Below are 27,122 nucleotides of genomic sequence, written 5' to 3' on the forward strand. Positions count from 1 at the left end.
TAATATGGGGTGAAGCTACACTTTCAAGTAATCACTGGAAAAGATCGCTTATCTTTATAATCTTATCTAATGGCACAAACTAACACATATTATTATTCTCCCAAGTGTTTTCTACTCACAGCTTCATCTCTCGAGAGATATTGGCATATATGAGATACATGATATAAATATGTGTAGTGTGAGGCTGTGATGATGGTTGATGTTCACTGGTTATCGTTATGTTGTAGGCTCAGAGCTCAGATATGAGGATGGATGATGAAACCTCTTGCTCTGGACCGCTGTGTGGAAGGTTAGTTTCGTAACCTCGGTTACTTTCGTAACCTCGGTTCCCTGAGAAGCGGGAACGAGACATTGCCGAGACCGCATATGAAACTCCTCCTCTTTTCCACTTTTCCTGAAGTCCTATAGGATAACGTCAGTAAAAAAACTGGCCAATTGTTGCAAGACATGCACAGTATGCAAATACTGACGAATCTAGACAGTATAAATACAGTGCATGTGACGACAAACCTCAGAATCTACGAGAGAACGCCCGCCCGGTGATAAGCGGCGAACATGGCGATCTACGCAATGTCTCGTTCCAGCTTCTCAGGGAACCGAGGTTACGAAAGTAACCGGAGACGTTCCCTTTCGAGAGTGGTCACTTCGACATTGCGGAGACCGCATATGGAACGGTAGTACAATCCCGCTGTGAGAGCTAGCAAAAACAGCCCGACAACTGGGATAACACACAAAGTATGTGGAGCAAACAAATCAACCATTCGCGAGGTCGCCCCAAGCGTTAACCGCTGATTGGCTGAAACCGGCCTATGAACTGCTAGATCACTGAGCACGCCAATGAACTACTAGATTGCCCTCTTGGCAAATTTGCGTATCCAAACCCAACGAACGCAGCGGGCTGCGCTGAACAGGGCAGACACCACAGCAGTAGAATCAGCACGGAAACCCGGGCGATAAAATAGAAAACATAAGTACACCAAGCACAGTGTAAACAGCAATGCGGTAACAACTGTGTAGCACAAGAAATACAAGGTAGAAGATAAAGCTTAATCAGCACTCACTGAGAGGACTTGAGAAGCCAACGAGGACACATCCAATCTGTAGAAACTGGCGAAAGTATTCTGAGAAGACCAGCCAGCTGCACAGCATATGTCCTGAATAGATGTGCCCTTAGACCAAGCCCACGAAGGGGCGATAGCCCTAGTCGAATGAGCTCTGATACCGAAGGGGCAGTTCTGACCCTGACTTTCGTACGCCAAGGTAATAGCAAGACCCTTACCGGGCAGACCGCTCTCTGAGCGTTAGCATCCTGCGAGTCTGACGACTCGGAAGACAAAGCGGGCAAAGAAATGACCTGTGCTCTAAAAGGTGTAGACATGGACTTTGGCACATAACCCGATTTTGGCCGGAGAGTGACGCTGCAGTCGCCGAATGAAGGGCGAGAAGGAGAACGGTTTTTAGAGTGAGCTCTCTTACAGAAGCCGCGTCCAAAGGCTCGAAAGGGGGAGAAGAGAGAGCCTTCAACACCAGCGCTAAGTCCCAAGGCGGTACCGAAGGGGTTCGCGAGGGGAAAAGTCTCCTCGCTCCTCTGAGGAATCTGACCACCAGCATGTGCCTACCAATCGATTGCCCATCAACCGTGGAACGAAACGAGGCGATAGCCGCTACATAAACCTTCAGCGTTGACGGGAGGCCGCCGTTGTCCAGCCTGTGCTGCAGGAAAGATAAAATATCAGACACAGGGCAGGACGCCGGGTCGATATTTTTACTGCTGCACCATTTAGCAAACACCCCCCATTTTAGAGCGTATAAACGTCTGGTAGACGGCGCACGAGACTCCGAAATAGTATCCAGTACACGCTGAGGGAGTGCAGTTAGAACCCCCGAAGCGGCCAGGCATGGAGGTTCCACAACTCTGGGCTGGGGTGCCAAATCGTGCCGTTCACCTGGGACAACAGGTCTCTCCTGAGGGGAATCCGCCCCGGCGGTGCCGTCAACAATTCCCTCAGGTCCGGAAACCATGGTTGATTCGGCCAAAACGGAGCGATGAGAATCACCGACGCCGTCTCCTCTCTGATTTTGCACAGCAGGGGTGTCAAGTGACAAAGCAACATCCGCGTGTGACCGATTAGCGCCTTCCGAGAGTGGGCTAAAATCAGCCAATCGTCCAGATAATTGAGAATGCGCATTACGCTCGCTCTGAGAGGGGAAAGCGCCGCGTCCACGCACTTCGAGAATTCGGGCTGGCATTAGCTCCGCGCACATGGGAGGACAGTAAATTGGTATGTTGAATCCTCGAATGCGAATCGCAGGAACCTTCAGTGGCGCTTGGCTATCTGAACATGAAAGTACGCATCCTTCAGATCTACGGATACAAACCAGTCCCCGGGATGCACTTGTGCCAGGATCTGTTTTAGAGTTGTCATTCTGAACGCGGTCTCAAGTCCAGAATCGGACGCAGACCACCATCTCTCTTGAGCACTACAAAATACCGGCTGTAAAACCCGTTTTCCCGCTCGTTCGGGGACACACGCTCGATCGCTCCTTTCGCGAGCAGGCTGCAGATTTCCTGCCTCAACAAAGGCGCGTTTTGTGCTGACGTAAGCGACGGGACCACACCACTGAAGCGGGGAGGTCTGCGCCTGAACTGCAGGGCGTACCCGTGTTCTATCACGTTTAGTAGCCAAAGAGAGATGCCTGGAATGGCTTTCCACGCGTCCAGAAACAGACATAACGGCCGAATCTGATAGGGGGTTACCGTCAGCGGACCGTTTAGGGGAGCGCGCTGGCCCAGCGAGGCTAAATGCACTGGCGGGAAAAGCAGGCCTGGGTCCGAGCCGTGGGCTTCAGCCCCGACCACGTGGGCGAACATGGCTGGCGTAGCAGCGTGAACGTGCCCCGACTGAGGTGCATACCAGGATTTCACCACGTGCTCGTGGACGTCTGGGAAAAATGGCGCACTCCTCTTCGACGTGGTCTGGCGGCGGCTCGCCTGAAAGTACCAGGAGTCGAGCCTACTTTTTGCCAGCTCTTCAGGTGAATCCCAGGTAATGTCGAGCTCGCTTACAGCGATGGAAGGTGGGGGACGAAGGCTCTCGAGGACTGGGGAATGAGGTGACGGCAGAGGACGGGGGCCCGGAGCCGGGTAGTCGCCGCCACCTCGTGGAATGGGTGGACTCACCAGCGGCTCGTTGGCAGCGGTGAGCCTCGACCCTATGAGTCCACGAGCGATGTTCCTGCGAGTCCTCAAGACACGCGCCGGCAGGTCCGCACAGTGCGCGCAATCAGACTCGCAGAATGCATCCTCCGCGTGAGCAAGGCCCAGGCAGGCAATGCAGTGCTCGTGAGTATCCTGCGGGCCAATGGGGCCCGCACAAAGACTACAGAATGAAGCCATCGGATGCGGTGAAAGAAGTTCTAGTTGCGTCTTCAACGATGGCAGCGTGAAAAAGAAGATTCTGAGGTTTGTCGTCACATGCACTGTATTTATACTGTCTAGATTCGTCAGTATTTGCATACTGTGCATGTCTTGCAACAATTGGCCAGTTTTTTTACTGCCGTTATCCTATAGGACTTCAGGAAAAGTGAAAAAGAGGAGGAGTTTCATATGCGGTCTCCGCAATGTCGAAGTGACGGCTCTCGAAAGGGAACTGTGATTTTGTTGTGAATCTGAACAAAGAGACCAACAACAAAACCCAGTCTGCCGCTCAGCACCGGGTACATCAGACAGAACATCTGTATATAACTACATACTTTTTATTTGATATTATTGATATTATTTTTATCTGTTATACACATATAGTTTTTTAATATATATATTATTTAATTATTTATATATTTACACTGTATTGTTTTTAACTTATTAAATATATTGAAATGTGTGTATATATATATATATATATTATATATTCTTATATTAATAAAACCGATATTAATAAAATACCATGTTGCGGTTTTAAACTGAATGCGACACATTGTCTTTTTGGTTTCGTATAACAATAAACTGACATGCCAGACGCGTTGTTCATGCATTCCGCGCTGACGTCATGCTTCCCGAGTCTCGCATTATTGGCCATGTAGTTTTCCGAGGCGTGAAATCACGGTCCACGACCAACGCTTGTTTACGTACAGCATTTCCCAGAAGTCTCTGCGCAACGAGTTTGCTGGCATTTCCCGACGCCCGCCGGTCATTGTATTTCCTAACGCAGGCACCGCCGCACGCCGACAGCGCGTATGTACTACGATACCCAGCATTCCCCGCGTCAGAGGTAAACATAGAGCTGTCAAACAACCTCGACGCCATTTCGATAACAGCCTTAAAATGGCAGTAAAATGCACCTCGCGGATTTCGCGTCTCTGAATCAGAAGCTAAACGCGCCTCCCGCGCATTCCAGCGGGCTTTAACGGACACCTCGATGACGTCGGATGGTGAAAAGATGGACATAAGCACGGCTGTGTTTAACGCGGCGAGAGACGGAAAGCTGAAACTCATCCAGAAGTTGCTCAGCAACAAAAGTCCAGAAGAGCTGGAGGCGCTGGCGGAGGAGAAGACTCAGGGCGGGACGCCGCTCCTCATCGCCGCTCGCTACGGACACCTGGAAGTGGTTGATTACCTGCTCGAGCACTGCAAGGCCAACGTGGAGCTCGGTGGCTCCGTGAACTTTGACGGCGAGACGATCGAGGGCGCTCCGCCGCTGTGGGCGGCCTCCGCGGCGGGACACCTGAATGTGGTGAAGACGCTCCTGAAACACGGAGCTTCTGTCAATAACACCACCCTGACCAACTCCACACCCCTGAGGGCCGCGTGCTTCGACGGGCACCTGGACATCGTGCGCTACCTGGTGGAGCATGACGCGGACATGGAAGTGGCCAACCGCCACGGCCACACTTGCCTGATGATCTCGTGCTATAAGGGTCACAGGGAGATCGCCAAGTTCCTGCTGGAGCGAGGCGTCGACGTCAACCGGAAGAGCGTAAAGGGCAACACGGCCCTGCACGACTGCGCCGAATCCGGGAGTCTGGAGATCATGAAGATGCTGCTGAAGTGCAACGCGTGCATGGAGAGGGACGGCTACAGCATGACTCCTCTGCTGGCGGCCAGCGTCACCGGGCACACCAACATCGTGGAGTATCTCGTCAACCAGCCGCGCGCCACCCGAGAGGAGTGCGTTGATGCCCTGGAGCTGCTGGGGGCCACGTTCGTTGACAAGAAACGGGACCTGTTGGGTGCCATGCGCTACTGGCGGAGGGCCATGGAGCTGCGACAGGCGGGCGACAAGGCTGGATTTCTGGCCAAGCCTGCTCCGGGTCCACTGGTGCTGGCGTACGACTGCGCCCGGGAGGCGTGCACAGCCGAGGAGCTGGAGGCGCTCGTCACGGACCCTGACGAGATGAGGATGCAGGCCCTGCTAGTGAGGGAACGGATCCTAGGCCCTTCGCACCCCGACACGTCATACTACATTCGATACCGTGGCGCCGTCTACGCCGACTCGGGCAACTTCGAGCGCTGCATCAGCCTGTGGAAGTACGCACTGGACATGCAGCAGAGTAACCTGGACCCTCTGAGCCCTATGACGGCCAGCAGCTTCCTCTCCTTTGCCGAACTCTTCTCCTTCGTGCTGCAAGACCGGGCCAAGGGCACCCTGGCCACCCGCGTCACCTTCCGGGACCTGATGGGTGTTCTGGGTAAGAGCGTGCGAGAGGTGGAGCGAGCCGTGGCGCAGCGGGACAGTCCGCCGGAGGCGCCGCAGTTCACCAAAGCCCTGGCCATCATTCTGCACCTCCTCTTCCTGCTTGAGAAGCTGGACTGCACCCCTGAACAAGAGCACCAGAAGAGGCAGACCGTCTACCGGCTGCTGAAGCTCAACCCCAGGGCGAGGAACGGCTACACGCCTTTGCACATGGCTGTGGACAAGGAAACCACATCTGTGGGACGCTACCCGGTGGGCCGCTTCCCGTCACTGGCCGTGGCGGGGCTCCTGCTGGAGTGTGGTGCCGACGTGGACTCCCGAGACTGCGAGAACAACACGCCGCTGCACGTGGCTGCCGCCAATGGTTGCCCTGACATCATGGCGGCGCTCGTTCGGGCCGGGGCGCATTTCGACGCCACCAACACCCAGCGCAAGTCGCCGTACGAGCTGCTGGATGAGCGGAGCGGCGGGCGGCACGCTCTTTACCCGCTGAACTATGTCACCCTGCAATGTCTGGCGGCACGTGCCATTGAGAAGCACAGACTTCCATACAAAGGGCTCATCTCCGAAGAAATGGAGGCGTTCATTGAGCAGCACTGACATTACCTCTGCTAGAACTCAGGCCGGGTGTTAAACGAAGCAATAACCCCCCCCCCCCCCCTCACACACACACACACACACACACAGGGTTAATACAATGTCTAACTGTCTCTGCCAAGGGCTTTTGGGAAAATGATGAAATCGACTCTGGACGCATGCAGTATGTGACAGAACGTGTTTGCTTTCATCTCATGTACTCTTTTTTTTTTTTCTTTGTGAGCTGGTAATGAAATGTTTGACCAGTTTGCGTTGGGTTTTATTCTTTCATTGAAGATGCGATGATCTGAAGGGTGGATAAACTGGTGGCAGGAGCAGAAGTGATCTGTCAGGCTCTCGTTTTCATTTGTGTTTTTTCCCAGTTTTATGATCCTGATGAAGGAGTCTGAGGCCCGTGGTGCCAAACGTTAGCATTACACCACCATCTTTTCTAACAATGTGTATATGAACGTATGTGTCTGTGGTTTTCATGTATTTTTATGGTATGAATGAATAGTGTTCTCCGCTCACAGTAATATTAACTTGGCACTTTAACTCACATGGTGTACATGAGTAGAGCTGACGTTACTTTCATATCTATGCAGTTTCTTAACACAGGTGGATTTGGAGGAACAGGTATTTTTGCAGGGTAACGTGGAAAGCTTCTTATGCATTTTAGTCTTATTCTAATTGCCTTTTAAATTATTTTTTCTTGATAAGATTTCTTCATATCATATGGGCTGAAATGGTCGACTTTTCTGCTCCGTCAATCTTGCAGATTAAAGCACTTTGAAAACATTAATACTTAAACCAGAGACTACATCAGATTTGGTTGAGAGAGTTTACTACAGAATACAAACATGTATTTGGTGATGCCTGAATAAAACTCAAGTGTCTGTCTGTCTGCAGTGGTTTATTATAAACGTATGGAAACGTATCAAGACCCAACAGACCGACTCCTCAACAAAATATTTAAAATATGTATGAATTCATAATTCTACTTCAAATGTTTCTATTCTATGCAGATCGACTATTAAAGGTAAGTCTGTGGCTTTTCATTCATTTTACTCAGTCAAACATGTTCTAGTCTGAATTCTCATGTCATTTTAGGGGTAAAGTCTCTTCTGATCATTATTATTTTGTTGCATTGTGACATTTTTGAGACATTCAAGTACTTTTAATCCTACGCTTACCTTACTGCCATATTGATATTACATCTGTGATGAAAATGTTTCACTTTGTGTAATAGTAAGGAGATTGATTTGCTTTCTTACAGTATTTGTCTGTGTGAACACACTGTTTTTAAAATCTGTTGCAAGTCGTCAAGATTATAATCCACAAAACAGGCATTTAGGTTTATTACAACATTAATAATAATAATAATAATAATAGAATGCTTTGGTTTGGTGCTGTAAATATTTCGGTCAATGCAAGAAAGTCTATCGTAATGAATCTCATAATAGACCTTGTTTATTGTAACGTAATGTAAATATGTCTTGTTATTGATGTTCATAACACCTTTTTGTGAGTTTCACCTCCATTAAGCTTTAGAGAATTGTGTTAAATGTGTTTTTAATTGGAGTGTCTGAATCATTTCTGTGGGTTGTGTGTTTCTCCACTTCATTGTTTATTTGTGAATTCTGAATGTTGAAGCAGAGGTGAATATATTTGAACATGATTTATTCTTTCCTCCAGTGGTCAGCAGTAACAGGAGGTGCCGGATGGATTTAGTGTTTGGAGAGGACGAGGAGCCTGACGCATAGCCCAGCCAATCGGAGGTCAGAGTGACTTACTGAAGCTTAAATGGCCATTCTGAGAGTTTTGTAGACTTGGACCATGATGAATGATACAGACTTGAATAAAGTGTTTTGTTTTGCAGTTCCTCTGTTCTTTCTCTCTCTCTGAAGGGATTTATCAGAACTTGTGAACGCTGTTTGTTGAGATGAGCTGAGGGCAAGTAAAATACTGTAAACCTGATCCTGCTCTCAGGGGCCGTGTGCATATAAATAGCATCCAGTCACCATGTGTGTCTCATGAGAGTGATGGTGTTTGCTGGATAGTAACAGACCCTTCTTTGCTCTCTGCTGCTGTAACTGATACTTGATGCGGGGGTCCGTGAGCGAGAGGAGACGTTTCTCTTTCAGTGCTCTTGGTTTCTGTAGATAATAGTGGATTTTTAGAATTGTATTGTCTCATGTCACAATCATTTAATTGTCATAAAAATGTCTAATTTTCATCATGTAAAATATATTTGGTTTCAAGATTGACACAAAGCGACAATAAATGACCCAATGACAAACACTTTGAAGTGTAACAGTGAACGTCATTGAACTGCACCTGTCATTTCCATCACGTGAGAACACACGCACGCGCTGATGGACATCTGAACCTTCAGCTGGGTCCATACACAATAAGACAATGGAGCCCGTTATGACGTCAGTTCGCCGCCCACCCCCTCAGAGAAGCTTCAGCACCGGGGGTCGTGTGATCAATCTCTTCAACAAAGAGCGCGTGCAGTTCAGCTCGCGACCAGTGGAGAGCGCGAGACTGACAGAAAATTTCTATTATTTATTGACTTTAAAGGCCAATAATGAAGTCGTGGTTTAGCAATTATCATTTTACATCTTACAATGACAGAAATACAGAGCAACAAAGATCATTAATAAAGTGAGTAGAGTGAAATCTGAATTATTGTCACTATAGGCTTAAAACATACTAGCTTGCTCAATAAATATGACTGGTTTTAATTTGTCAAATTGATGCGTTACCCTGTCAATTAAATGGTCAAAAACAATGTTATGTTTTAGGGGACAGGACAGTTCATTGAGGTCATTATATTCACTTTCCTCATTTTGGTGACAAAAAATATGTTGTTGTATATGCATAAGAACAGCAATGAAAGGCAAACGAAGAAACCTTGAAGCAGATGTCACTGGTCAAACGGGAGAATGAACGGTCATTACTGACCATCACTATTGACTATATGACGCGCATTTCTTTATAATGAGACACTTCTTTGTTTGACGCTTCACGTGAACGTCTCGACGCTTGCGCTGTGAACGCGCTTCTCGTGAACGTCCTCGCCGGGAGGAGGGAGCGCGCATCAGGATGCGAGGAGGAGGAGAAGGAGGAGAGCATCGATGACATCAACACGCCAGAGGATCTCCTGAGGCTTCTGGAAATGGAGGCGCTTTGGTGAGGACGGCGGTTTTGCCTTATTACGAACGGAATATGATGCTCGAGCCCTCGTGAACGTCTTCACGCGCTCGATTTCGCAGGTAAGCGATATTTTATTCATATCCACGAGCGTTATTTTACACGCCAGTCTTATTATTTCTGAAAGAATACGTGAACGGCGCCGCACCCACTGGCGTTCAGATGAATCAACCTGCTTCACCTGCTTCAGTCGAGGCGCGATGATTCTGCCGTGTAGTGTTTCTTATATGAAGTATTTATTTCAACACACTATCCGGTGTGCAGTATTTTTTTGTGTATGTGGTATTTCTTACAGTGTAGAGTTAAGTATGGAGTATTTATTTCAACACACTATCCAGTGTGCAGTATTTATTGTGTATGTGGTATTTCTTACAGTGTAGTGTTAAGTATGGAGTATTTATTTCAACACACTATCCAGTGTGCAGTATTTATTGTGTATGTGGTATTTCTTACAGTGTAGAGTTAAGTATGGAGTATTTATTTCAACACACTATCCAGTGTGCAGTATTTATTGTGTATGAGGTATTTCTTACAGTGTAGAGTTAAGTATGAAGTATTTAATTCAACACACTATCCAGTGTGCAGTATTTTTTTGTGTATGTGGTATTTCTTACAGTGTAGAGTTAAGTATGGAGTATTTAATTCAACACACTATCCAGTGTGCAGTATTTTTTTGTGTATGTGGTATTTCTTACAGTGTAGAGTTAAGTATGGAGTATTTATTTCAACACACTATCCAGTGTGCAGTATTTATTGTGTATGTGGTATTTCTTACAGTGTAGTGTTAAGTATGGAGTATTTATTTCAACACACTATCCAGTGTGCAGTATTTTTTTGTGTATGTGGTATTTCTTACAGTGTAGAGTTAAGTATGGAGTATTTAATTCAACACACTATCCAGTGTGCAGTATTTTTTTGTGTATGTTGTATTTCTTACAGTGTAGAGTTAAGTATGGAGTATTTATTTCAACACACTATCCAGTGTGCAGTATTTATTGTGTATGTGGTATTTCTTACAGTGTAGAGTTAAGTATGGAGTATTTATTTCAACACACTATCCAGTGTGCAGTATTTATTGTGTATGTGGTATTTCTTACAGTGTAGAGTTAAGTATGGAGTATTTATTTCAACACACTATCCAGTGTGCAGTATTTTTTTGTGTATGTGGTATTTCTTACAGTGTAGAGTTAAGTATGGAGTATTTATTTCAACACACTATCCAGTGTGCAGTATTTATTGTGTATGTGGTATTTCTTACAGTGTAGAGTTAAGTATGGAGTATTTATTTCAACACACTATCCAGTGTGCAGTATTTTTTTGTGTATGTGGTATTTCTTACAGTGTAGAGTTAAGTATGGAGTATTTATTTCAACACACTATCCAGTGTGCAGTATTTTTTTGTGTATGTGGTATTTCTTACAGTGTAGAGTTAAGTATGGAGTATTTATTTCAACACACTATCCAGTGTGCAGTATTTATTGTGTATGTGGTATTTCTTACAGTGTAGAGTTAAGTATGGAGTATTTATTTCAACACACTATCCAGTGTGCAGTATTTATTGTGTATGTGGTATTTCTTACAGTGTAGAGTTAAGTATGGAGTATTTATTTCAACACACTATCCAGTGTGCAGTATTTATTGTGTATGTGGTATTTCTTACAGTGTAGAGTTAAGTATGGAGTATTTATTTCAACACACTATCCAGTGTGCAGTATTTATTGTGTATGTGGTATTTCTTACAGTGTAGAGTTAAGTATGGAGTATTTATTTCAACACACTATCCAGTGTGCAGTATTTATTGTGTATGTGGTATTTCTTACAGTGTAGAGTTAAGTATGGAGTATTTATTTCAACACACTATCCAGTGTGCAGTATTTATTGTGTATGTGGTATTTCTTACAGTGTAGAGTTAAGTATGGAGTATTTATTTCAACACACTATCCAGTGTGCAGTATTTTTTTGTGTATGTGGTATTTCTTACAGTGTAGAGTTAAGTATGGAGTATTTATTTCAACACACTATCCAGTGTGCAGTATTTATTGTGTATGTGGTATTTCTTACAGTGTAGAGTTAAGTATGGAGTATTTATTTCAACACACTATCCAGTGTGCAGTATTTTTTTGTGTATGTGGTATTTCTTACAGTGTAGAGTTAAGTATGGAGTATTTATTTCAACACACTATCCAGTGTGCAGTATTTATTGTGTATGTGGTATTTCTTACAGTGTAGAGTTAAGTATGGAGTATTTATTTCAACACACTATCCAGTGTGCAGTATTTATTGTGTATGTGGTATTTCTTACAGTGTAGAGTTAAGTATGGAGTATTTATTTCAACACACTATCCAGTGTGCAGTATTTTTTTGTGTATGTGGTATTTCTTACAGTGTAGAGTTAAGTATGGAGTATTTATTTCAACACACTATCCAGTGTGCAGTATTTATTGTGTATGTGGTATTTCTTACAGTGTAGAGTTAAGTATGGAGTATTTATTTCAACACACTATCCAGTGTGCAGTATTTTTTTGTGTATGTGGTATTTCTTACAGTGTAGAGTTAAGTATGGAGTATTTATTTCAACACACTATCCAGTGTGCAGTATTTATTGTGTATGTGGTATTTCTTACAGTGTAGAGTTAAGTATGGAGTATTTATTTCAACACACTATCCAGTGTAAAGTATTTATTGTGTATGTGGTATTTCTTACAGTGTAGAGTTAAGTATGGAGTATTTATTTCAAAATTATTTGAGTATTTTTGTCTTGACAATATGGAATTTGAACTGAGTGTAAAGTATTTATTAATCACAGTGTTGACTATGGAGTATTTATTTTTTGTTATGTTTTGTTTATGTTCTGTAATGTTGTGTAATCTGTGTTTTGAAATCAAGGGAAAGTCGCTCGTGGTGCACAGCTCATATTCTCATGTTTTTGGATTATTATGGGATGAATCAGGTCAGATTGGACACATCACGTAGACTGACACTTTTGTTTAGGTTTGTTTGTGCAGGGTTTGCTTATCTGATCTGATTGGGTTATAATCAGATGGATTCATTAGTTCTGTTCTGTAGATTTTTACAAAAAGGATATCTGCGGCGAAATGAAAGCAGACAACATCGACAGACATTAGTAGTCAATGTCCAGGACAGTGGATCTTCGGTTCACCTGTCCGTGCAGTGCTGCTTTCTCATTGGTCTGAAATCATTTGACTGACAGCAATGAGAGAGCTGTTGAGAAGATGGCCGCTGCTGTGGATCAGATGTTGTTTCACACACCTTTCAATGCTTGTGGGAATACAAGGTAGAAACGTTCAGCATCTGCTAATGTAGGCCATGCTTCAGATTTCACCGGACGGCTCTGAAATTGGATTATTTTCCGGTTATACAGTTTCTTCTTTTATGACATCTGTGAGAACATATTACACATTCCATATTATACAGACGAACATCTTGTGCATGGGTGTTTTGCGCGTGTAAATGTGTGGGAAATAAGTGTTTTCTTAATCTTTAGGGTTGTTCCTGTACCAATACTACATTTACATTTAGTCATTTAGCAGATGCTTTTATCCAAAGCGACTTACAGATGAGATCGGTGAGATCGGTGAGATCGGTATAGCAGCACAGTATACACAGCTAAGTTATATATATATATATATATTTTTTTTTTTAAAGAGATAGAAGTCAGAACTGAACTAGAACAGAACAGATACAAGCACGTGAAATGCCACCGATAGGCGAGTACTTGAATCCATGTACCGATCCGATACCATTTTCTTAAACAGGACCTAGTTATGCCCGCTAGTTTTGCTCAATGCTGAAAATAGGAAAACACTTCGCTGCTTAGAATGAAAACACATAAAGTTGTGCAGTGTTGTCCTCACAAGCCACCACTGTTAAGAGCAACGAAGAAGAAATGAAAACGTGCTAGCATTATGTCCGCTGTTCAGCAGTATTTCAGAGTCGACCAACCAGCACCAGTAACACTAGGATTTAAGAAAACTATTACTGTCAAATGTCTTTAGATTATCCAGATACTCTAGTTTACTGTATGTTTTTGCTCATGTTTTATAAAGGGTACGTCTGAAGCACACCATAAAATAATTCTACCAATTCACACAGGGCTAGTACAAAGTTAAATCACTAGTGTTAAAAATGGTCAAATTAACACTCACAGTGTATATATAATCCACACTCTCAATGTGTAGATTATATATACACTGTGAGAGTAAATTTGAACTTTTTTTAACACTGGCAATTTAGCTGTTTATTATATACAGCTGTAAAAGCATCGGATCAGTACTCGCTATCAGCCAGGTATCGGGAAGGGAAAAATTATATTCCATAACACAGTTGGTGAGAGATAGAGAGATAAATGTTTACTAATATCTATAGGGCACTGCATTGACCTTTGACCTGAACATCATTATCAACGCTAAAGAACAGTGAACACACAGGGCTTTACGTGCTGAGAGCAGATGTACCGTCACTCACTTTCTCATTTGCTCTTCAATATAGATTTTTTTGGCCTTCAAATTAACAGGCTTCATTCACAAGAGCCGAGTGGCATCAATCCATCGAGTCAATATCTCGTCACTCAGTGTCATCTGACTATCACACACACAGAGAGAGAGAGAGACCTCAGGACCTTTGCTTTGAGACAATCTGAGAACATTCAGATGTTGACTGATTTCTTTTCTCAGTGAATGTGTCGGCTGTTTTGTCTTGTAAATGAGATTTGTGCATTTCCCTCTTCTTATAATTTCATCTGAGCGTCTTTGTCTCAAACGCACAACCTGATACCCGGCCGGCTGAAACGATCACTGTACTTACTGTAATATGACATTATGAGAATGGGCTGTAGGGACCTTCTAAAAATAACCCGCATGCAAAGAGAAGCATTGCTGAAAGCACTTTATTTTGCCAAACTATAAGCTACATGTACTTCAGTTCCTCTACAAGCCCGCCACATGTTTACGTGTGTAAACCGCATTAAAGCTGTACCCCACGAGCAGTAGAAATGGAGTGAAGTGAACAGTTGGACGTGTTTGTTGTGAGGAGATGTTGACACGTCTGTGTGTAATGACAGATGTCAGTCAGTGTGTGTGTGCTTGCGTGTGTGCGTGCGCTTGTGTGTGCGCGCGCTTGTGTGTGCGTGCGCTTGTGCTTGCGTGTGCGCTTGTGCTTGCGTGTGCGCTTGTGTGTGCGCGCTTGTGTGCTTGCGCGTGTGTGTGTGCTTGCGCGTGTGTGTGTGCTTGCGCGTGTGCTTGCGCGTGTGTGTGCTTGCGTGTGTGTGCTTGCGTGTGTGTGTGTGTGTCTGTGTGCTTGCGCGTGTGTGTGCTTGCGTGTGTGTGTGTGTCTGTGTGCTTGCGTGTGTGTGTGTGTGTGCATGCGTGTGTGTGCTTGCGTGTGTGTGTGTGCTTGCGTGTGTGTGTGTGTGTGTGTGTGTGCTTGTGCGTGTGCGCACTTGTGCGTGTGTGCGCTTGTGTGTGCGCTTGTGCTTGCGTGTGCGCTTGTGTGTGCGCGCTTGTGTGCTTGCGTGTGTGTGTGCTTGCGCGTGTGTGTGTGCTTGCGTGTGTGTGTGTGCTTGCGTGTGTGTGTGTCTGTGTGCTTGCGCGTGTGTGTGCTTGCGTGTGTGTGTGTGTCTGTGTGCTTGCGTGTGTGTGTGCATGCGTGTGTGTGCTTGCGTGTGTGTGTGTGCTTGCGTGTGTGTGTGTGCTTGTGCGTGTGCGCGCTTGTGCGTGTGTGCGCTTGTGCTTGCGTGTGCGCTTGTGTGTGTGCGCTTGTGTGCTTGCGCGTGTGTGTGTGCTTGCGCGTGTGTGTGTGCTTGCGTGAGCTATGTGCTTGCTTGCGTGTGTGTGTGTGAGTGCGTGTGTGTGCGCTTGTGCTTGCGTGTGCGCTTGTGTGTGTGCGCTTGTGTGTGTGTGTGTGTGCTTGCGCGTGTGTGTGTGCTTGCGTGTGTGAGCTATGTGCTTGCTTGCGTGTGTGTGTGTGTGCTTGCGTGTGTGTGTGCTTGCGTGTGTGTGTGTGTGCTTGCGTGTGTGTGTGTGTGTGTGCTTGCGTGTGTGTGTGTGCTTGTGCGTGTACGCGCCTGTGCGTGTGTGCGCTTTTGCTTGCGTGTGCGTGTGCGCTTGTGTGTGTGCGCTTGTGTGCTTGCGCGTGTGTGTGTGCTTGCGTGTGTGTGCTTGCGTGTGTGAGCTATGTGCTTGCTTGCGTGTGTGTGTGTGTGAGTGCGTGTATGAGAGTGTATGTTATGTCCCTAGTACTGTATGTGATCAATGAACACATGGGCTGTAGATCGGTGTGTCTGGAGGTCCGGTGTCTCTGTACAGATCTGCACAACACGTGTGATACAGTATTTATTGTGTTTGGATTGTAATACACAAAGTTTGTGTTTTCACAACATTCAGTTCATTCGTCTTCTGTCTATTGGTATTTGTGAATAGGGCATAAAGTGTTTTGGTGATCTGGGTCAAATCTTGTGAAGTGATGAGTATGATTGTGAAGACAGACAGACAGACAGGTGAGACCAGTGGTGGTGATTCACCTAACCCTTGAGTATGGCAACATTTCCTCTGGCTGTACTACAATGACATTCCCAGAGTAACTGAACCATAAATTATACCTCATCATCATATCTGAATAAAACATGTACAAGAATCCATGAAACTGAAAGAACGCACAAACATGCACAGAGACTTACAGATAACAAACTCTTCCCTCGTATCGTTTAAAATGTGTTTTTAAAGCTCTAATTCTGCAGCAAAACAACGACTCCAATAAGATATCTCCTAAACCTTCTCTGACATTTATACTGTGTGTGACAATCGCTTCAAACTCACAGCCAGATGTCGTCATAACAACCACAAACGACTAGATTAATCGTTTCTGAATATACAGGCCAAACATTAAAGGAAATTAACAGCAAACAGTATTCAATATAAGATGTCTTATCGCAGTGCAGTTTATTGCTTAAGTAGCAGCGAGGTTGAAGCAGTGCAAATCTGTAACATCCCAATGAAAACCCGGGTAATTCAAAAAGAGGCGCAGACACTGGCACATGGAGGACATTTTAGTATTATTTATACATAACGTAACAAATATGATTCATCTTGCAATATTTATACATCTGACTTTGGCAGATTTGATTGTTAAAATAAATAATTATAAATGCCAATTTATTAGCATATGTCGATAATAAAGACCTCCCTACTTACCATACACTTTATTATGAAACACTTAATAAATGCCTGTTTGATCTTAGATGTGATAATGTAGACAAGCGAAAGGTGGATTCGAACCAACATGCATCGCAATAGTGTCAAGATGACTAGTCTTAGACGCATCTTTACTCACTACACCATTATAGCTGTTGCTGAGGACGCCACCTCTAAAGTTTCTTTACACACTAAAGTAAACATGCTTCCGACGCCCATGCAAGAAACATACAGCAGTCTTTAATATGTAGATTCTCTTTAAAGAGCATCATTGTGCACACTTCGTTTCCACTGTTTTGGTCTGAATGCTAGTGAATGGCGACTGGCAAACGCCGCCCCTGGATGACACAGATGACCAATGTGGTTTGTGATCATGTGTTGTATGTAGCGTGTGTACGTGTGCCGTGACTCGGCTCTTGTGCTTCATGGGGTCTGCAGTGATTTGGACTTTTCAATCAGATAGTGTTTCTGTACTTGCAGCATGAATGTGGTTAAAAATCGACCTTGTGGCGTCACTTCTGGTTATTCTGTAGTTTCTGTTCTCAAGAGCTGTTCACACAGCTGTTTTTTATCTTCTGAAATAATTCCTTCACCATGAAGTCCTAAACAGATGAGTTTAGTGGAGTAAGTCCTGGATGTTTCTGTATTTGTGTTTCTCAGTGAGATGGATCTCAAGCGCTGCTATTTTTAGCTAAATCTTGTTGCCGCTAAATCTTGTGGACTGCGACCAAATGGGTGCATTTTGTGACCACTTTCGACCTGCCAATTTGGATATTTTCTAGTTGTTTATCTCATGTGAGAAGAGGAGTAGATGTGTTTCACGGCTGGGTAACTGATGTTTCTCGCTGTCGTCACGTTGTTCACCGCTCAGCTCATCATAGACAAGTTTACAGACCCAACATGAGCGCATTACTACGATTCGCTGTTTGCTGTGATGGATTGTATGAGCCTGAGGACAAATGATATGAGACGTTTAAAGCGAAACCTACCGTGGAGAAGTTCAGAATACAGCATTTATCTGTTGATGACTTGAGACTGTGCTGAATCATTTCCAATCCCTTCACAAGAAGAAAAACTGAAGTTTTATGTGAAGTTAAATTGACATTGTGTTGTGAATACAATACACAATAACATCATCATAAGAACGTATTAAGACCAGCCCGTTCGTTTTGCTTTAAAGGCACAGTTTGTAAGATCCACCGCACATTCAAAACAGATATGATCAAAACAACATTCTGAAAAAATGTCATTCAGATAGTCTGGAGCGCTGCACTTTAGTGTTTAAGTGAAGAAATCAATCTATTCATCTGTTTCAAATAGCTTAGATTTATCCACTGGAATGTTAAGAAACTGAATGTGTGCTACGGATGTGACCGGGGTCAGAAATGTGTTGTTTTATTGTTATCTCTTTTAAAGCGATCGGTCTTCTTCCCTTCAAGTACATAGGAGTTTATGTTTAAGCATTGATGCATTTGGCAGAGTAGACACTTTTGTCCAAAGCCACTTACAGTACATCGAGTCTATACATGTATGTTTAGTTAGTCTTGTGTGACAGAAATAGCTGGAAAGTGTGATGATGATTGTTTTGTGATGAGGCTCTATGGTGAAGTTTCATTGCTATTCAATGCGTGTTGTTTAGTCATCCATGAAGTATATTATTACCAAATTGTGTGTAGCTGTACAGTTTCTGTCAGTTTTTCTGAAAGAACATCTAATATTATTACCACTAAACACATTTCGGTCTGTGGATTCTGTAGTTTCTGTGAGTTGGAGCGAATGGTTTGCTTCTCTTTGATGTGGTCTACAGAAGTCTTTATTGAGAAGCTCTCATTTGTTGTTAAAGATCGATAAATTTATAAAGATATATTTATATAGATATAAGATATATATATATATATAGATATAAGATATATATATATATATATTAGTCATCAATCTCTTAAGAGCACTTTCCTGATGTTTTTCATGCGTGTATACATAGTCTATGTGTTTTAGTGACACTGAATGGTTAAGGATTTGTATTAGGTCTTTTTGCCCGACATCATAGATTCACAAACAGTGTCATAAAACACAGCTTCGCTCTCTGCCAAAAGAATAGTTTAGTGTTATTTAGCTTGCTTGTATCTCAGTGGTAAGAGCATTGCGTTAACAAGGTTGTGTGTTGGATCTCAGGGAATTGCAGATACCTGTGTATAAATGTATAGGATGATGCAATGTAAGTCACTTTGGATTAAAGCATCTGCCAAAATGCCTAAATGTATTCTGTAGAGAAAATTCAATACATTCATATAACACTTACATTTCATTCTCAGAATGTACGGTGTGTGTTTTCTCACCATAAACGTCTCTAGGGTGTTTAGTTTGGTGTAAATGAGCAGAATTGAACAGGAAATCTCAAATCTTCACGACAGACCTTATTATAATTCACATACAGGCCAGGCTGGTGGGTGTGCTTTTATTTGTTGTTGTTTATAAGCTGTAACTTGTTTTGTAGGTAATTGTAGTAATGACTTTCCTGATAGTGTGTGTTTGTGCGGGTGAAGATTATTAAAGGGATCCTCCAGCGCCGCGTGCCTTCATTCTCATTGCTGTTTCTCTGTGCCACCCGTCTACGCAATATATTCAAATCATTTTAGTTCTCTATTAGTCAGATTATTCACTGTGGTTCAGTATGAAGAACTGTGTTCACTTCTGACTGTATGATCATACAAACATATTATATGTGAATAATGAATTTACACTAAGATATGACATATTATTGAGAGGACTTCAGTCTCTCTCTCTCTCTCTCTCTCTCTCTCTCTCTCTCCGTGTTCTTCCTTTAGAAGCCATGTTTGTCTGTGTCTGTCTTTCTCTACGTCCAGACTGTGATCACTGAGGATCCGTCTCTGTTTTACATCTCCAACAGTCTAGAGATCATCTAAAACATTGTGTTTTCTGTTTAGGGTCCGATAGCATTCTAGTTTACTTTGGGTTTTAAATCTAAAGATGACTTTCTCTGTTCATGTACAGTGTGCTGTTTTTGCTTCCGGCGTGCTTCATGTATGCAGTGTGACACCATCTGTCCCCTCAGAACCTGCCAAAAAAACCCACGGCATCTGATTCGAGCGCTTAAGCAGTGAGATTGATGGTTTGTCTGGAGGACGGTTGTATTTTCTGCTTGCGAGAGAGCCGTAGATAACAATAAAGCTGTGAGACAGACATGTCAGCCCGGGAAGCCGTCCAGTTTTAACCCGATGTGCTTTTAGCTCTGCGTATTTTCATCATTGCTGCTGTGCATTTCTTAAAAAATAGAAAGGAATAGCTCTGTGTTTCAGGAATAACACTGTGAAAATAAGACGAGGACGTGCGAGGATTCACTGGTTTATTTGTTTAGACTCATTGACTTTATTAAGCACACAGATCATCCGCCGCCGCTGTAATCGGCTCATGCGTGAAGGCCTTTGACCAGCCACAGATGTTACGAATCACAGCAGCTGGAGGCTGTCAAACAGACCGACTTGACCTCTGACCCCAGACCTCATCATCCCACTCTTGCTTGTGTCATTTCATGTGAACTTCATGTTTTTGGAGCATTAGAATATCACATGACGGATGAATGTTTCTGTTGTGATTATCTGCTGCGTTCGTGTCACATCACATGTGAGCCAGAATCGTTTCTACTGGCTGTTTGGAAGGTTGCCATAGAAACCATATTCCCATCAGCCTCCAGTCTCACTTTACTGAGATGAGATGAGATGAGATGAGAGAGAGAGGATGAATGAGTCGTCCTGTGAATGATGATGACGCCGATAGCCCCGCCCTGAACTCCTGCTATTGGTCAGAAGTCAGGTACAGATGGATGGTGTCACAGTGACTTCCAGTCATGATCAACTCTGAATATTCAACTCAAGACATTAAACAGAATCACTTTCTGGTTTATGAACTTTCAAGTTTGTTAAAATGACGGTAACCTGTTATTACTTTATTCTGGTGTTTATTTGTTGATTGAAATGTGTGTCGTGTGTGATTGCAGAAACCGCATCTGACTGCTGAGGATTATGAAAACCAGGACATGACGCTCAAACAGAAATAAAGGAAAAAGAGAAGAAAGAGAAAAACTGGTGAGTTTGTGACTGATAATGACAGTGAGCTTGTCCATAAGCGTTCTATTGATGCTTGACAAGAAATAACAGTCAAGAACAACCTGAGAGTTCCTCCAGTGAAGGAAATACATGGAAATCTGTGCATAATATATTTAGCAGTTTACCTTTAGTGATGAAGTTTACTGACCCACACCTAACAAATCATGACGCTCAAACCAGGGATTGGCCGATAACCAATGATTCTTTAACAATGGAAGCCGATAAACGATATATTGGCCAATATACAGTATCTAGATATTAATATAACATTTCATAAGACTGAAAGAAAAGGCAAAAAGAAGACGACTGCTTTATCTGAAAACATTGACTGCAGAACACAAGGTAACCGTTATATATTGATATGGCCGATAATTGATCGTGTAACTCAAGCTCAAACTGATCCCAGCCAGTTGGTTTGGAGTCAACGGTGCGTTTTTAGCGCTGAGCCGTCAATGGTGCTGTTAACAGATGTCCATAAACACGCTGGTGTCTGTGGAACATCTGTCAGGATCTGGCAGAGACGCGCAACAATCACAGATCAGACACGAGCGCTAACACAGACAGATCCCAAACACACAGGATGATATATTCAGGAGAGCCACTAGTCGTCTGTTCTCCACGTCTAAGAGAAACATGGAGTGGATTGATATCAGATGCGGCTCACACCTGCAGGGCTGGATGAGAATATTGAGCAAATATTGACTTCTTCTTGAGTTCTGTGCTGACTTGCTGTGGTCCCCCCTCAGAAGACAGCACTCCAGACAGCATCAATGATGTAAAACACACACAATCGCTGACATGACTTCACTAACATCTGTGTGTGTGATTTGGATGAGAAGTGAGGACGGTATACACTGAAATCTTCCATTCAATGATATAAATGTGTTTTACACACATGCGTTCACACATCACAGTCACCTCCTCTGTCCGGTCTCATCATCACAGATCTATAAGTCTCCTGTTTGCTTTCTAGTGGGCATCGTTTCTCACACTGGAGACTTAGGTTATTCTGCATAATATAAGGTGTATGAGCAGTGAGATCCTCCTCTGCAGTGGTTAAAGATGGATGTGTTCCGCTATCACAGACGTGATACTAGAGATGGTGTTGTGTGTAAAGTTGGTTGACTCTGGTGTGGTGTCTTTCTACAGTGTGTCTGGACGTGATCGTGTGGAGGTGATCATCATCGTCATGAAGGTCCGGGTCCAGACCATACTGATCCTCATCTTCATCTCGCTGCAGAACACCGGAGATGCATTGTGTAGGTCTCCATTTGCTTTCACACGCTGTTGTCGGTATGGTAACAATGCAGTGTTTTTTGGTGATGGGATGTTGTCATGGAAACTGAGCAGAGTTTGATGGTGTTTTACTGTAACCAATGAGTACAACAAAGAAACCTGTCGAGATGAAGGAGAACCCATGTGTGCGTTTCTCTTAAACTTTGTTGGATTGTGTGATGTCACACTGTCTGTTACTTGTGAAGTTTGACACGTTCAAGTGAGTCCATTTATCATCTTCATCATCATCATCATCATCATCATCATCGAGTGAAACATTCAAAGATGTATTTATGTTATGTTGGTGTGTCTCTCCACTCTAAAGAAATTAATTTTTTCATTATGTCAATGTGTGTGTGTTTGTTGAAAATACTCTTTCTGCACTGTTATGTGTGTGTTGATGTGCGTGCGTGTTTGTTGGTGTGTGCGTGCGTGCGTGCGTTCATGTGGGTGTTCATCTGTGTGTTGGTGTGTGTGTGCGTGCCTGCATGTTTGTTGGTGTGTGCGTGCGTGCGTTCATGTGGGTGTTGGTGTGTGTGTTCATCTGTGTGTTGGTGTGTGTGCGTGTTTGTTGGTGTGTGCGTGCGTGCGTGTGTCTTGGTGTGTGCGTATGTGCGTTCATGTGGGTGTTGGTGTGTGCGTTCATGAGTGTGTTGGTGTGTGCGTTCATGTGTGTGTTGGTGTGTGTGCGTTCATGAGTGTGTTCATCTGTGTGTTGGTGTGTGTGTGTGCGTTCATGTGTGCGTTGGTGTGTGAGTTCGTGTGTGCGTTGGTGTGTGAGTTCGTGTGTGCGTTGGTGTGTGAGTTCGTGTGTGCGTTGGTGTGTGAGTTTGTGTGTGCGTTGGTGTGTGAGTTCGTGTGCGTTGGTGTGTGAGTTCGTGTGTGAGTTCGTGTGTGCGTTGGTGTGTGAGTTCATGTGTGCGTTGGTGTGTGAGTTCATGTGTGCGTTGGTGTGTGAGTTCATGTGTGCGTTGGTGTGTGAGTTCGTGTGCGTTGGTGTGTGAGTTCATGTGTGCGTTGGTGTGTGAGTTCATGTGTGCGTTGGTGTGTGAGTTCATGTGCGTTGGTGTGTGAGTTCATGTGTGCGTTGGTGTGTGAGTTCGTGTGCGTTGGTGTGTGAGTTCATGTGTGCGTTGGTGTGTGAGTTTGTGTGCGTTGGTGTGTGAGTTTGTGTGTGCGTTGGTGTGTGAGTTCATGTGTGCGTTGGTGTGTGAGTTCATGTGTGCGTTGGTGTGTGAGTTTGTGTGCGTTGGTGTGTGAGTTCATGTGTGCGTTGGTGTGTGAGTTCATGTGTGCGTTGGTGTGTGAGTTCATGTGCGTTGGTGTGTGAGTTCATGTGCGTTGGTGTGTGAGTTCATGTGCGTTGGTGTGTGAGTTCATGTGTGCGTTGGTGTGTGAGTTCGTGTGTGCGTTGGTGTGTGAGTTCGTGTGTGCGTTGGTGTGTGAGTTCATGTGTGCGTTGGTGTGTGAGTTCATGTGTGTGTGTTCATGTGTGCGTTGGTGTGGGTGTTCATGTGTGCGTTGGTGTGTGCGTTCATGAGTGTGTTCATGTGTGCGTTGGTGTGTGAGTTCATGTGTGCGTTGATGTGTGCGTGTGTGTTGATGTGTGCGTGTGTGTTGCTGTGTGCGTGTGTGTTGCTGTGTGCGTGTGTGTTGCTGTGTGCGTGTGTGTTGCTGTGTGCGTGTGTGTTGCTGTGTGCGTGTGTGTTGCTGTGTGCGTGTGTGTTGCTGTGTGCGTGTGTGTTGCTGTGTGCGTGTGTGTTGCTGTGTGCGTGTGTGTTGATGTGTGGGTGTGTGTTGCTGTGTGCGTGTGTGTTGCTGTGTGCGTGTGTGTTGCTGTGTGCGTGTGTGTTGCTGTGTGCGTGTGTGTTGATGTGTGCGTGTGTGTTGATGTGTGCGTGTGTGTTGATGTGTGCGTGTGTGTTGATGTGTGCGTGTGTGTTGATGTGTATGTGTGTCCTGCGGATCCGTGTCGGCTGGGTTTAATGGGCCGCTATGGCAACAGGACACGTCAGTGATGATCTGCATCAGTATCTATGACTACAGCCGGCTCTGTGTTCATGTGTGTGAGTGAATCTGATCTCTGTCTCATTCAGACTCAAGTGTTGGTGGTTTGGGTCTAGTGGCTTATTAATCACACTCACACTTGTGTTTATGACTTGATTTTCTTAACGTTGTGTTTATGTTTTTAGAGAATTGTCATTGACATCACACTCTGAATTGAATTAATTACTGTGTGTGTGTGTGTGTGTGTGTGTGTGTGTGTGTGTGTGTGCACTGATGAGGGTTTGATGATGGTTGGTCATTATCAATAATCATTCACAATGTTGTCATTGACGTTTCAGCGGCTCCCAGATTCTCAAAGATCCCGACGGATCAGATCGGCGTGTCCGGTGGAGTCGTGTCCTTCGTCTGTCAGGCCACAGGAGACCCGAAGCCGCAGGTGTTCTGGAACAAAAAGGGCAAGAAAGTGAATTCACAGAGAATCGAGGTGAGGAGGTGAAGGTGATGTTTGTGTTTGTGTGTGTGTGAATGCACAGATGGAGTAATCGCTGTATGACATGTTTCAGCTCTTCAGTCCTTGTCTGATAACTGCTCATTCTCTGTTCTCATTGGTTCAGACTGTAGAGTTTGATGAAGGCGCGGGGGCGGTGCTACGGATTCAGCCACTCAGAGCGCCGCGGGACGAAAACGTTTACGAGTGTGTTGCCAAAAACACCGAGGGTGAAATCGCTGTCACCTCCCAACTGTCCATCATAAGAGGTGAGGTCATCATATCATCATGTGTGTTTATATCATCAAGAACACATCATGTGTAGTGTTCCAGAGCCTTTGAGATGAGACACTGCCTGTTTTTATTGGTCATTTGGCTGCTGATGGACACATGATGTCTGTGATCCGGACCACAGAGACATTTGGCTCACTAACACCTTCAAACACACCACAGCTTCAATATTTACATCATTTGTCAAAACCTGGCTGTCAGATTGAGTGGACGTGTTGAAAATGATTTCAGCTCATTGACGGCCAAACAAACGGTCAACAGAAATTCAAGCGTGTGTCTGTTGTGTCATGAGTCGTTCATCTGTGAGAACGGTAATGAAACACAACTGCTGTCGTTACACAATCACTTATGATTTCCTGAAGCCTTTAGACAGATAAATATAAACATCTTGTGTTGTTATAGTAATACAGTGTGTGTGTGTGTTTCAGCTTTATAATAGTCCTGTAATAACAACACAAGTGCTAAACAGATATGAGGCAGTAAGCTGCGTTTGTAACATGCTGGTCGTCATGGAAACGGTTTTCTTCCATCACCAGTGTTCCTCTCACATGAACTGAGGAGGATCTTGACTCCTCAGATATGCTGTGTTTGCATGTTTGTGAAGCGTTTTATAAACCAGATGTGAATCTCTTTTGTCATGAGCAGTGAGACGTGATTGATGTTGTCTGATTTCTGAAGCTGTAGTGTTGTGTTGGTGAGGGATGAGATGTGAAAGGAAGTGGCGTGAGAACCAGAGGTTCTGCTGTGACTGAATCATCTGTGAGCGGCGTCTCTGAGCTGTGTCCCAACAGACCCATTCATACACAAACCAGAGCAGTAATCCCTTGAGATCACACACACACGTACACATCCGGTGGGTCAGTCGGCTTTTATCGGTCAATCCTCCAAATACAAAACAACATCTTCATTAATGAGACCACACCTGCCACCAACATACTGTATGAGCATCATTACACGTGTGTGTGTGTGTGTTCTTGAACAGCAGATGGGTTGTCTATCCTTGTGTTTGTTGATTCTGGGTTCTGGCATCATCTTCACTCAGTAAATACACACACACACACACACACACACAATGCTCTTGCATTAAGTCATGAGAAGCTCTGCTCTAGAAAAACATTGATCATCAAATCAGAGTCACTGAAGGTTGCACGCGCGCGCACACACACACACACACACAGCAGCTTTAAAGCGGTTATGATAATGTTCACGCTGCTGATTACGATCAGCTCCTCGTCTCTGCTGCGGTGCGTGATGGTAATTTCAGGTTATATGGGTTGATGATAACACGCTTGGCTTTGGTTTGCTCAGAGAGAGAGATCAGTGTACTGAAGGTGGGCGGCTCAATATCATTTCATCTAAACTCTTACAGAAATAGATTTGAATCATCTAAACACCTGCTGACGCTCTCGTTCATACATCTTTTACTTTTGCAGACTAAATATTGAAGTGTTTGTGGGTTGTCTGTGTTCAGGTGACATGTGACACTCTTTTGCTTCTTGTGTGCAGAGGATCTGCTGCCGTTTGGTTTTCCCAGCATTGACATGGGTCCTCAGCTGAAGGTGGTGGAGAGAACTCGGACGGCGACCATGTTGTGTGCTGCCAGCGGCATTCCTGACCCGGAGATCTCCTGGTTTAAAGACTTCCTGCCGATTGAACCCGCTCTCAGTCAAGGACGGATCAAACAGCTGCGTTCAGGTACACTTCACAGCGAGGTGATGAATGCCATAGAGTGTCTCATCTCTAGTTATGAGGGGTTTTATTTCCAGATGTTTCTCTCGTTGTGTGTGTGTGTTTGTGTGAATTCTCAGGAGTCTTTGGTGAGTATTTGATTTTTCTAGAACAGTCACAAGTCCCTCTCCAGACCTGAACTCATGTCATCGTCCAATGAATGTGCTCCAGGATAACATGTCCCGCCCCCTCCCCTCTGTCCCTCATGTCCTGCACCTGAAGCAGATCAGCTGACCTGTGATCAGTGACAGCGCTGCCTCATTCTAAAAGCAACTAAATAAAACATTGTTCATCATGAACCACAAATACACGCAAAGACACATTAACAGATGCCTGCACACGCACACACACACACTTACACACATACATACATCCTAAATGACTAAATGTACACACACACGCGCACACATACACGCTAACACACGCGCACACACATACACGCTAACACACGCACACACATACAAATAACACACGCGCACACATACACGCTAACACACGCGCACACACATACACGCTAACA

General features: G+C 44.4%; 2 protein-coding genes across 2 annotated transcripts; both read left to right on the top strand.

The window, feature by feature from the left end:
- Positions 1-4,230: 4,230 nt before the first annotated feature.
- fem1a (fem-1 homolog a) lies at positions 4,231-7,166 on the top strand. The gene has a single exon (XM_079451898.1). The coding sequence runs from the start codon at positions 4,416-4,418 to the stop codon at positions 6,288-6,290; it is 1,875 nt and encodes a 624-aa protein (XP_079308024.1). The 5' UTR covers positions 4,231-4,415; the 3' UTR covers positions 6,291-7,166.
- Positions 7,167-9,468: 2,302 nt separating this feature from the next.
- On the top strand, positions 9,469-26,741 carry LOC306892459 (receptor-type tyrosine-protein phosphatase S-like; the record flags this gene model as incomplete). The annotated part of the gene is made up of 7 exons (XM_079453585.1): positions 9,469-9,544; positions 20,706-20,793; positions 21,964-22,073; positions 24,435-24,580; positions 24,711-24,852; positions 26,381-26,569; positions 26,683-26,741. The coding sequence occupies exons 3-7, from the start codon at positions 22,004-22,006 to the stop codon at positions 26,739-26,741; spliced, it is 606 nt and encodes a 201-aa protein (XP_079309711.1). The 5' UTR covers positions 9,469-9,544; positions 20,706-20,793; positions 21,964-22,003.
- Positions 26,742-27,122: the final 381 nt, after the last annotated feature.

This window comes from Barbatula barbatula, assembly GCF_947034865.1.
Source record: "Barbatula barbatula genome assembly, chromosome: 3".
NCBI classification, from domain to species: Eukaryota; Metazoa; Chordata; class Actinopteri; order Cypriniformes; family Nemacheilidae; genus Barbatula; species Barbatula barbatula.